The 12562-nt window shown below is 36.3% G+C and overlaps 1 protein-coding gene across 6 annotated transcripts in view; it reads left to right on the top strand.

The window, feature by feature from the left end:
* The window catches only part of FCHO2 (FCH and mu domain containing endocytic adaptor 2), a 115729-nt gene that overhangs the window by 67970 nt on the left and 35197 nt on the right, over window positions 1-12562 (top strand). For 5 of the 6 annotated variants that reach the window (XM_070517964.1, XM_070517965.1, XM_070517960.1 and 2 more), the window contains exons 12-16: window positions 2044-2104; window positions 2386-2558; window positions 4258-4269; window positions 4617-4641; window positions 6151-6193. In XM_070517964.1, coding sequence (XP_070374065.1) covers window positions 2044-2104; window positions 2386-2558; window positions 4258-4269; window positions 4617-4641; window positions 6151-6193 — 314 coding nt within the window. The remainder of the gene's footprint in view (window positions 1-2043; window positions 2105-2385; window positions 2559-4257; window positions 4270-4616; window positions 4642-6150; window positions 6194-12562) is intronic. The other variant, XM_070517962.1, reaches the window with a different exon arrangement.

Here is a 12562-nt window from a genome sequence, read left to right as displayed (position 1 = left end):
TTTATAGCTTTTCAAATGGTGGCTCTAGTTCACTCTCTAGTGCTTTCAGATAGTTGTTTATGTATTTTGAGCAGCGTTTATAGTTGTAATCTGCAGGAGGTTGATCCAAAAACAGCTTACTCAGTCCTATCTGAAACAGCTCCGTATTTTAAATTATTGCATCATACTGTATAGCATGTTGTAAACAAATTTAAAAGTAGTGTCAGTTGGCAAATCCCAGCTAGAACTTCTAGAAGATCAACCATCTTCTATGTTTGTTTCTGGTATATTCTGGAAATAAAAATAAAGTATTCTAAAAAACTTCTCATTCTGATTTCTAATGAATCCACATTTGACAAAGTTTCTTTGCAAATTAGCAGGCAGGATGTAGAACTCAAAGAAAGTGCTCTACTGCTAGGGTCATAACGACATCACTTGTCAACTTTTTATCTGTGGAATCTGCCCTTTACCCTGTGTTAGATTTTTTACCTCTAGACTCTAATCCAGTCTGTCAATTCACTGCTGACGACATTAGACTGTTCATTCAGCCTGGAAGCTGTGGCCGTGTAAATTCTGCTCTTAGTTCTTCACCTAGTGCTGTGCCTGTCAGATGAGCAATCCTTCATGTTCCTCTTGCTGAGCTTTAGCAAGTGATTGCAGAAGGAACGACACACTTTGCTAGTAGAAGGGTATTGGCTGTCCAATTACAACTGATTTCTTGGTAGTGTTTTTTTCTTTTTAAAACTTTCTATTTGGAAATAACTTCCAACATACAAAAAAATACAAGAATACAATTAGTGCAAAGAACACTTGTGTACCATTAACTCTTACTACATTTGCTTTAACAGTTACATTCTCCCTACATCTGTGCATGTGTTTGTGTGTGTGTGTAATATTTTTTCCTGATCCATTTGAGCATACATTCTATGTATTATGGCCCTTTATCTCTGAATACTTAAGTATGTGTTTCCTAAAAGTAGGAATGTTCCCTTACGTAACCACAAAGACACACAGAGAAGTGTCCTCCCTCCTGTGTCCCTTCTATTCCATTGTCCTCCCTTGTAGGCAGCCAACTTGGTTGTGTTCCGATTTATCCCTCCAGTGTTTTTTTTATATAAAGATAAGCAGATATCTATATGTTTTGAAATTTTCCCTTTTTCGCTTAAAAGATATACTGTAGGTGTTATTTTATACTTGGCTTTTTTCAGTTAGCAGTATCTCCTGGAAGTTACTTGATTATCATCAGTTCACAGAAGCCTTTCTCATCTGTTTTTTTAATAGCTGCATAGTACTCCATTTTGTGTATGTGCCATAATTTATTCAACTATGCTTTAACATGTAGGTACTTTCCACTAATTTTGAGTTATAAATAATCTTTGATGAATAATCTTCTTTCATATGTATTTTTAAATTGTTGGGGGTGTATTTTCGGGGCAAATTCCTAGAAATGGAATTTCTGGGTGGAAGAGATATTGCTAAACTGTCTGTAGGGATTATATTATTTTGTATCATACCAGCAAAGTGCATAAGAGTACATTTTCTCACAGCTTTGCCAACAAAGTGTATTTTCAAGCTTTTGAATTTTTGCCAGTCTCATGGGTAAGAGATGGTATTTTAGTAGAGTTTTAATTTTCTTGGTAGCCTTTTATTTCTCTTTTTCTATATTTTTGATATATACTTCCATTTACTTAAGCTGTCAGTCCTCTGATTTCACCACCTCTCTTCCCCAGACACACACAGTCTTGTGCTTTTATTTCTTCACTTTGAAGACTTGTGAAAATTTGGTTATGCGTGGAATTGCTGGCATTCCTACCCGAACACCTGTTCTCTCCCTCTGTTTCATTTTGCAAGGCTTTTCTCCTTCAGACATCTGAAGCGTGGACTGTGATTTGAAACTAACTAAAACTATGTGATTTTCCCACAGTGTTAGTAATTTTGTTAACCTGTTGATATTTGATAAATGATATAGCCCCTCGGTAATAGTTAAGGCTATTTTGTTAATCTTTAATATATTTGTAGTTGGAGCCATTGTTACAGTAAAGTTCTTTTTTCTTTTTCCCATAGAACATTCCTGATGTAGATGAAGAAGGCTATAGTATAAAACCAGAAGCAAATCAGAATGATATCCTTTTATCATGTGGATATTCTTATGGATTGTGTTGGCATACAGTAGACAGTTAGAACAACATAATTTATTATTTAATAAAGACTGTTCAAATTGTTAATTATAATAAAATGTGACTCCATGTTCTTAATTTGACATGTTTTTATTAATAAAAGTTAGTAGTTATATTTCTCTAAAGTCCCTCTTATCTCTTAAAGGTTTTTGTTCCTTTTTATAAATGTGCAAAAACTGGTTATGCATTAGGGTAATTTAAAAACAATTCTTTAACTGATACTCACATACCAAAGAGAACCATTTCTACTCATCTAGTGATTCTGATTCTGAAGATGAAGAGCCAAAGAAGTACCGGATAGAGATCAAGCCTGTGCACCCAAACAACTCGCATCACGCCGTGGCTTCCTTGGATGAGTTGAAAGTGTCCATAGGAAACATCACACTCTCCCCAGCAGTATCTGTAAGTAAGATGATGAGCATGTTTGTGCTTCTTAGAAGACTTTTTTTTTTAACCTTGTCTGCCTGCATCTGTTTAATTTTAGGAATAATAATAAATGAAACATCACTTAGCAGTAGTTAAGCAGGTTGGATGAGGCAATATTTAGTTTATAATTTTTTTCAGCTTTATTAAAGTATATAGTTTTATAATGTTTATGTAGGCAAGTGAACATGTGAGTTTGGCTTAGTTTTGCTTCCTTTTGAAAGTGTCTTACAAGGAATCGAAAATGTAGAGTATCCACTATTTCTGCCATTTGTTTTATTTTATGTCTCAGGCAGAATTTTGTGAACTGGCATTGTTAATCTTTTCCTCATCTAATGTTAAAGTTTTTCGTCCGTGTTTTTTGACCCTTATGTAAAAGGAAATTCCGTAAAATGATGAGTTTAAAGATTAAGTTATATCTTCGCATTTTTTTGTCTGTCACTACATGTTTGTTTTTCCATACTTTTCATACAAGGAACGGCACAGGTAAGAGTTCTTAGTGATAGTGGTTAATTCCTCAGTTCTAAGATACCGTACTTAATAACTTTTGAGGGAGGAAAAATATATCACCCTAATAGATCTTTTCATTGATGTCATATTCTAAACCCAGAAAAGTTAAACTATGGGAAGAAGCATGTCTTAGAATAACAATGTAGTATATCTGTATATGCTCATCATAATTGATATTAGACCTCTTCTTCTTGATAATGGAGAATAAAAGTTCTCACCATTCTGTACTGTTATTTAATTACATACTTTAAGTATCTATGTATATTTGTTTGGAAAAAAGTTTTTCTCTCAGTCATGTGCTTTTGCAATTTAATTTTGGAACTGTCTTTTCCACCAAAAAGATAGATTTTTGAAGTTAGATTTTATTCTTCCATTATATTTAACATTAAGATTAATGCCAAGATTAAATTATGGGTATATATATGAAATAGGAATTTGTGAAACCATTAAAAATGTTTGTTGTGTAAGAGCAAAGCCAACCTAAAAATATGTATGTAAATAAATAAAAGCCTAGAGGAGTATATACCGAATGTTAAGCATCTATTTCTGGGTAGTGAAATCCTCGATGGTTTTAAATTTTCTCCTTTGTGCTCTTCTCTCTTTTCTTTTTTCTTTTTTCTTTTTTTTAATGAGAAAGGTTGGTCCTGAGCTAACATTTGTTGCCAGTCTTCCTCTTTTTTGCTTGAGGAAGATTGTCCCTGAGCTAACATCTGTGCCAATCTTCCTCTATATTATGTGGGACACCTCCATAGTGTGGCTTGATGAGTGGTGCTAGGTCTGCGTCCGTGATCCGAACTGGCAAACCCTGGGTTGCCAAAGCGGAGTGTGCAAACTTAACCACTACGCCACTGGGCCAGCCCTTCTCTTTTCTATTTTTTAAAAAACAGTGAACATGTATTAATTTCATACTCAGAAAATAAATAATACTTTGCAAAAATTTAGTAGTTAATATTGAGTTTGGAAGGAGGATATTGTGAGTATATTTCATTGCCCAGTTTGCTTATCTAGCTTAAGTGTGTTTTCCCTCAACAATGTATGTGTTTTAAGATGTATAGATTTTAGGTATGATTCAGAAGAGAATAGACAAATTATTAGAGCAGGAAAATACGATATTTTTAAATTCTAAAATGAACACTGTGTCTTTCTTTTTCCTTCCATGTACTGCTAGAGACACAGCCCAGTAAGTGCAATATTTTATATTTTTACCTATTGACTTTATAAAATCATTGTAATATTTGAACATTCATTTTCAAAATATTTATGTTAAATTTTTAAAATAACAAGTTACAGTATTTTGCTGTAGATATCATTGAATGTTAAAGGTACATGCCTTATATTTTCACTATAAAACAAAAACTACTGAAAGTTTTTTCTATATATCTTTCTATGTAAATATAGTTTACAATTGAGCCGATATACTAAAAACAACTTAAAATTAGGTTCCCAGTATTAACGTTTTACCAAATATTTCATTAACAAATTAAATTATTTGTTTAATGGCACTGAGTTTTTGCATTTCTGTTTTAGGTGCAGATGAATCGGAATTCGTCTAGTAAGTTTGACATTTAAATTGGTTATTTTATGTCTATTAAAATCTATCAGGCAATTTGCTAAGCTTGTAGCCTTACATATGCAGTTACAAAAATAACTGTTTTTTTCTCATCATGAGCCTTGACAACAGACTAGAAAAGATACTTACTTTAAACAGGAGACAACTTATCTATATTATTTCTTTTAGTGTTGAGATATACCTTAAACTTAAATACATGGCTACAACATTTTTCAGAAGTCAACAAAGCCAAAGCGTAGCTTCTGATTAAGGATGTTCAACTGGCATAACTCTGCCTCATGAGCTGGAAGGCATTTATAAGATGAGTAAGCTTTAGCTTTACCTATGTGTAAGTCATATCATGATTGCAGTTTCTATTATATGGCTTTTAGTATAGTAACTTTACTAAAAACATTTTTGGAACGCTAACATCTTTTGTAGACTCGTGCAAATAACAAGGGTTGTGGGAAAAAGAGTTGAGGCAGTCAACTCAAAAGCTGTGCAGTTTTACAAACATGACGCTTGATAAAAACTGTAACATGCATCCTAATACAATTCTAACACAATTAAAAAGACTTATTAAATTTATAATAAATACCAAACTAAAAGTAGGACTTTATTTTTTGAGTTCCTTGATGATAAGGGATGTGTAGAAAATGAGGATAAAAGGGAGAAATTGAGTTATGGAGGTGAGGGCAAAATATGGAAAGATGGAGTGCAGTAAGCACTTTGAGGCAAAACAAATGGCCAAACTGAGCCCAATGGTAGAATGTGGCGTGAATGGGCATCGCGTACAGTGTGGTATTCCTCACGCTCTGCTGCAGTTACCCATGTTGATGTCTTTTGTGTTCGTCAGCTATTGCTTGGTGATGCAAAACCTTAAGGTCCAGGGAGAATTGCTCATGAAGCAACATGACTTTTGCATCGCCGATGCTATGCTCCTGTGTTAGTTGCTTATGAAATGATTCACATTGCAGTGCGAAAGGTAGCAATACAGCTGCCTTCTCAAGAAGGAGGCTGCTGCTTTAGGTTGTTGTCAAAATTCTACCTGTTCAGAATAGGACATTCTTCAAGAGTCCATGACTATTTCTGGTCAATATAACAGTCACTAATAATATTCTTAGAACTTGAAAAATGCTTTCATGATTCATCAGTTAAAATTCTTGAGTAATACTTTCAGAAGTATTTAAACATTTTTTCTAATTTTTACAGTTGCAGCCCATATTTTCTCTTCTGAACAGCAGTTTTATTTTAATGAATATTATAGTTTGGTTGACTTATGTCATTTCTTACCAAAGATTTACCAGAAATTCAGCTATTTTAATATTCTTAAGCTGATAGAAAGCTTGTTAAAGGCTTATTTTTTTCTTCATAATTGTTTAAATTATATTTATGTTATTCCAGGAGTTTTAAATTGTTCATAGTAATGAGCTGTGTGTGTCATGTTTCTCCTTACATTAAAAAGTTTCTCAGATTATGAATTTTTTAATAATGTTTCAATTTTTTAATCAGGTGAAGAGTTAACAAAATCAAAGCCGTCTGCTGCATCCAATGAGTAAGTTTCACATTAACATTTTTTTACAATAGATTTTATTTTTTTAGAGCCTTTTTAGGTTCGTAGCAAAATTGAGTGAAAGTGTTTGCATTTATTCTCTGCCTCTACATAATTCCCAGCCTCCCCCACCATCACAGCCTCCCACGTGTTGCAATTGATGAACCTCTGTTGACACATCAGTGTCACTCAGAGTCCGTGGTTTACATCAGGGCTCACTCTCGGTGTGATACTTAGATACTAGAAGTTTTGACAAATGGATGATGACAGGTGTTCACTAATACCATAGTTTCACTGCCCTAAAAATCCTCTGTCCTCCATCTGGTCATCCTTTTCTCCCCACTGCATTCAAATTTTAAGTATCCTTTTGGCCTTTTCTCTAGAGAGTTTTATCATCTCTGCAGTTTCAATTTCAATAGAGTGTTGTTAATCATCCTATTTTCTAAGCTGTGAAACACCATGTGGAATTTTTGGTTGTTTTAAATTATTTCTCATTTGACAATAATTCTTTTTATAATAAATTTTTAAAAATCCATTTAACTGTTTAGCCTTTCTTGCCTCACTGCTTCTAAATAAATGATAGCATCCCAAGTACGTATGTGTCTGTATTTCAGCCAGTTATTTTCATGGAAATTTGCTCACTTTTTCCTTCAGTTTTTGCTGGGACCTTGTAAAATAAACCGTATACTTCATGAGCTTCCTAATGAGGAAGTCTCTCAATTAAGTTGTGTCAACCTTAAAAATAAAACAGCCAGTTATTCTACCAGAAAAACGAGTTTATTTAGGAATAGCCAAGGAATTGCAGTTCAGGGTGTGCATGCTATGGTGGACCACAGACAAATCCAACAAACAAGGGAGACAACCATTAGTTTATAGAGAAAAAGGAGGCAACTGGGAGGGTTTGTTTTGAATGAAAGTACGTTGGAGAAAAGCAAGAGTTCAGGGTGGTGATGGTTTCTCACTGGCTGAGTTGCTGGGGTCGGCAGTTTCTGTTTGCGATACAATGCACATTTCTTCCTGTAACTGACAATTTTTTTCCTATTGACCACTTTTCTTGAGATCTGTAATTGACTATCTTCCCTTCAACTGACCTCCAGTAGTACTGCATGGAAGCACCCCCTTCTGGCCTCCTAACTCCATTTTAAATGAGGTTTCCCTTTACTAATTTTTCATATTTTCTCCTTTTGATCAAGATCTTTCTCCTAAAGCATCACTGGTCAAGAGTTAGGTTCTCTGTGCGTAGTGCTTTTGTCCCTTGGTGCCAGGAAGGACCTTTCCTGGTTGTCATGTACCATGTTGAAGGGAAAAATGCATAGTGGTTGGAAACCGTTTAGGCCACATTTGAGTAACAAGGAAGGCAAAGAAGGAGAGCTCTCAGGTGCCTCTTATTCAGAATCTGTAGTCGTCCGAGGTTGTAAGCATCAGAAATCATTTCAGATTGTTGTGTTAACATCCCCTTATTAGGTATGTTATGGTTGTAAAAGTTCAATCGGCAATAGGTACGGAGTTTAACAACGAGTACACAAAGCAGGAATGAAGAACAATACAACAAGCCCAATCTGTATGATAGTTCCACATGAGGAACCCAGACCTCAGGGTGGCCACCTGAATAAATCAGAAGACAGTGGGTTATTGGGGGGAATTGGTGTCGACCAACGTGCTTGCTCTCTAATTCCAGGTAGTTGGATCTCTCCTTGCCCAGAGGTGTTTACCCTGTGCAGTATGAGGTGGTCGTTACCGTAGGGATCTAGAACTGCCCTGGCCAACGAGTGAAGTGACCATTGTTGGGTCACAACTGCTTTGGCTATGGAATCGGCCATCTCTTTTAGTGTTAGGGAGAGATACTAATCGTTTGTTCACTGCACTTACTCTGATTGTGGAAAGAAAGCTCTCCCTGCAGAGGCAAACCCAGAATCGTGCATGCCTCCTGGAAGTTCTTGTCTGAGGCGAGGAGAAGAATTTAGTGAGACTGGCCAATGAGAGGCTTCTGACTGGTTATGCAGGGAGAACGGGGTGGTGAATATGACAAGGGCACCCTGTCCTCATACTCTCCAGCTGTCAAGGCAATGAGATACCCAAGCATAAAGGCTATTGTCAGATCCTCCATGTACGTCACCAGGACTGTACATAAGGCTCCTGCATAAGTAACGTACCTCTGACTCATTCACTGGCATAGAGGCATTAGCACCATTTAACCAAGGCTCAGACATTGTGGTGTTACGTATTGAGAGGTTGCCTAAATATATGGATATATATCAACAAGTGTACAAATGATCCAATTTACATTGGTCGCTCTACAGAATTCATCATATAAACATTCATAAGATGTCTTTCTCTCCCAAGGTTGGGTTGAATTAAAGCAAGGAGCTAAATTAGTCAGGTTTAGTACCCTGACTTTATAAAATGGGCCTGCAGAACAATTTAAACATACAATGGCATCTGGAATTCCAGTGACATTACTTAGAGAGTGACCAAGGGGTCTTTATTGTCCTGAACAGATCAAGGTTTCTGATGGCAAATGCAGCAAACAGAGAGGTTTACTCCTTTTGCTCGGGATTGGGAAATATGGACAAAGGCATTATCCTTCCACAGCAGGGAGGGAGGAAACAGTGAGATAGAGCAATGAAAGAAAAGTGTGCAGGCCTGGTCCAGACATCCTGGGAAAGCTGTCTGCCTCAGATGTCAGCTGCTTCTCTTCCTAGTCAATTTGATTTGGAGGTCTCCAGCATTTGTATAGGACTAGATGTCAGGTGGAGCCTTCTTGAGCTGTGAGATGTGTACCCAAGGCATGAGTCCTTATAGGTTGGCTGCCATCTGGGTAGTGAGGAGGGCCCAGTATAGGCCCTTCCAAGGAGATTTCAAGGGCAGTAAAAATGGGAATTATTAGTTTAGAGTATCATAGAAATTTAAGGAAAACTAGAAGAATTTGGGATCCAGTCCAGCTTATAGGTATGTAACAAAACCTTAAAGACAGTTAATAGGACTAGAATTTAATATCTACAAAGGTGCAAACATAATTTCTCTCTCCACAATTACCCCCATTTTTACTAAAGATAATCATAGTAAAACTAGTTTTTTTGTATTAAACTTGGCCTGATTATATAAATGCAGCAAAAATAGTGGGTGACCATATAAGCTCTTTTTTAAGATTGTTCTCCTGAAACCTTGTAAGCAAGCAGTTCCTTAGAGCTGTCTGATCATTTCTGAGACTGTGTTATCTTTTTTGAATATGACATCTAGTCAAAGCCTTGGTAACATAGCCAGCATTTCCTGTTATGTTCTGTTACAAGGAGAACAGACCTTCAGTGAACCCATGCAAATACGTATTTTGTCATGAAAAGAATACTTAAGAGTTTCTGAATTCTGGAGGGATCAGGTAGAGAGAAAAAGATAAATGTTCAACCCTTTTTGCAAAGATACAACTTACCAAATTGCTGTAAGTTATAGATAGCTTAGAGAAGAGAAAAAGGGGTTCTGTACATCTGGAAAAACAAAATATTAAAGCAATCAGTCTTTCATTTGAGTTCCAGAGACTCCCATCCATTTCAGTTATGTTCTTAAAGTTATTAAAACTTGTATTCCAGAGTACTTGTGAAAATCTTTTCCATGACTTTCTCTGAAAATGAAACATATTTTGTAAAAGCATTACAGTAAAACAGTAACTGTCTATAACTGGTGAAATACTTTTTTTTTAAAAAAAAGGCAATGCATAAATGCAACTGACAGGAAAATTTGGGTATTTTTGTGACATATATTTTAGATAGTAATTAGAATTACAGGTAATAACATTATATTGGGACATATTATTAGATATTTAGGAATTTTATACAATTTCCAGAACACTTTTTAGTCACATTCACCCATACAGTATAACCTAAAAAAGGCTTATTATTGCTTATTCAACCATGCTTCTCGTGTAATTTGACAAATAAGCCATTAGTATAACATCTCTCTTTTTATAAGAAGAGGGAACAAATCCTTTGAGATGTCCCAGTTGCTGTCTCGAAAATCCCAAAGTTATATCCAGGTCAAAAAGACTTCATTTAGAATTTGAATATTTTGGGAAGCCTGTGAAAAATATCAAAAGGTTTGGACAGTTGACCCAATAGGATCACAGATCATTATGAAATAATACTTAAGTATCTATTTGACCAAAGTAAAACGAAAAGGTTTCAAAGGCAAATACAAAAGATGACATGGTTGTAAGCAAAACTTACGTCTTTAATACTAAGAAGACTCAGTTCTCATACGTAATTAAAGACCTGATAGAAACAACCCAGGAAATTAAGAAAGAAAACCTTGTCCTTTCAATACAAAAGAAAGCCAAATTTTAATTTCGCATCAGCTTGTTTTGGTATTAAAACTCATTTTAATAAATTCATTTTAATCTTAGCCAACTTGACCACACGTTAAAATTTCTTTCCCAATATTCCTTTCCACACACCTTCTATACTTTCTTTTTACATTTAGATTTTGTCCTATGTTTTCCTCTTTCCCATTCCAAAATAAGCAGCCTCTCTTTAGGACAAAATTACTTTCTTTTCCCTCAACAAAATGCATTTCCGTTCCTCATACCTTCTTTTATCAAAACACACATCCTACTTTTTTTGCATATGCAGGTGTTTCCTGTATTAATACATATATTGATTAGCATTCTTAGCGCTGGGTCTGGCCCAGTGGTGCAGCAGTTAAGTTCACACATTCTACTTTGGTGGCCTGGGGTTCCTCGATTCAGATCCCAGGTGCAGACCTATGCACTGCTTGGCAAGCCATGCTGTGGCAGGCGTCCCATGTATAAAGTAGAGGAAGATGGGCCCAGATGTTAGCTTAGGGCCAATCTTCTGGGGTAAAAAGAGGAGGATTGGCAGCAGATGTTAGCTCAGGGCTAATCTTCCTCAAAAAAAAAAAAAAGGAATTCTTAACCCTTAGAATCTTTAATTCCTAATGAAAAACTAAGAAGTAAGACATTGTGAACTATATTAGCATATTGCAGCTTGGCAGACTTACCTTTTATAAATTTCTAGAAACGTACCCTTTTTCATAGAAAATTCCTGTGTGTGGCAGAAAACATGTTTACTAATAGAGCAGATATTTTTAGTTTCTCTGCAATAGGAAGCCAAAAGTAGATAAACATATGTTCAGTAATTAATCGTATTCGGAATAAATTAGATATTCATTGACCATCTATTATTTTAATTTAACAGTGTAAATTTTGATCTTATTTACATTTATTTAAATTATCATCAATTATAGGAAGAATCGTATACTGCATCCAAACAGAAATGGACGACCTGAGCAACTCAGCCAATGAGAAACCGTCACCACCCCGAACTCTTGCTTTTCTCCAATGGACTTTTGTTCAAAACAACCCCTCCCAATTTCCTCCTTTTTCTCTAAAAACTAACGTTCCTCTCCCTTGTTTACTGGATTTGCCTGTAGGAAGGTTTCCCTCAAAACGTTAGATGATTGGGATCCCGTTTCTGAAATTTCCTCTGAAAACTGAAGAAAGTTGCTAGAGTCCTAGCCCTGATTTCTGAAGGACTCTAAAAGCAAAAGAAAGTTGCTGGATTCCCAGCCCTGATGCCAAAAGGACTCTGGAAACCAAAGACAACTTCTGGATTTTCAGGAAACCTGAACCCCAAAAGAGACTGTGTTCCCTTCAGAAAATAGCTGAGTACTCACTAAGGACAGTGCCTTGAACCTAGAGGACGTAGTCCCTCCCCCGAGAGGACACAGCCTCTCCTGATCCCAAATAAAGTTTGAGAGCTCAGAAGGCAAAGGGAGGGAGAGCTCAAATTCCAAGAGGAGACTGACCAAACCGAAAGCAGGCGGCCATTCACAGAGTGGTGAGCACCAGGGGCTCCGTGCGAGTACCCTGCTGAGTTCTGGGAGCTGTCTCCTCTTGGGGGGTCTTCTCCTTCATATCCCACTTTCTGACATCATATATGTCAACCTTAAAAAATAAAACAGCCAGTATTTTACCAGCAAAACAAGTTTATTCGGGAATAGCCAAAGAATTGCAATTCAGGATATGCGTGACGGACCGTAGGCAAATCCAGCAAACAAGGGAGAGGAATGTTAGTTTTTAGAGAAAAAGGAGGAAATTGGGAGGGGTTGTTTTGAACAAAAGTCCACTGGAGAAAAGCAAGAGTTCAGGGTGGTGATGGTTTCTCATTGGCTGAGTTGCTCAGGTCGTCCATTTCTGTTTGGGATGCAGTATATGATTCTTCCTATAATTGATGATTCTTTCCTGTCGATGGCTTCTTTTGAGGTCTGTAATTGGCTGTCTTCCTGTTGATGTCTTCTTTCTGTTGGGGTCTGTAATTGATTATCTTTTCTTGTAATTGACCTTGAGTGGTACTGTGAGGGAGC

This window comes from Equus asinus, chromosome 9, assembly GCF_041296235.1.
Source record: "Equus asinus isolate D_3611 breed Donkey chromosome 9, EquAss-T2T_v2, whole genome shotgun sequence".
Lineage (NCBI taxonomy): Eukaryota > Metazoa > Chordata > Mammalia > Perissodactyla > Equidae > Equus > Equus asinus.
The sequence above is the reverse complement of the archived record's forward strand: the minus strand, read 5'-3'. Positions and strand labels throughout refer to the sequence as shown.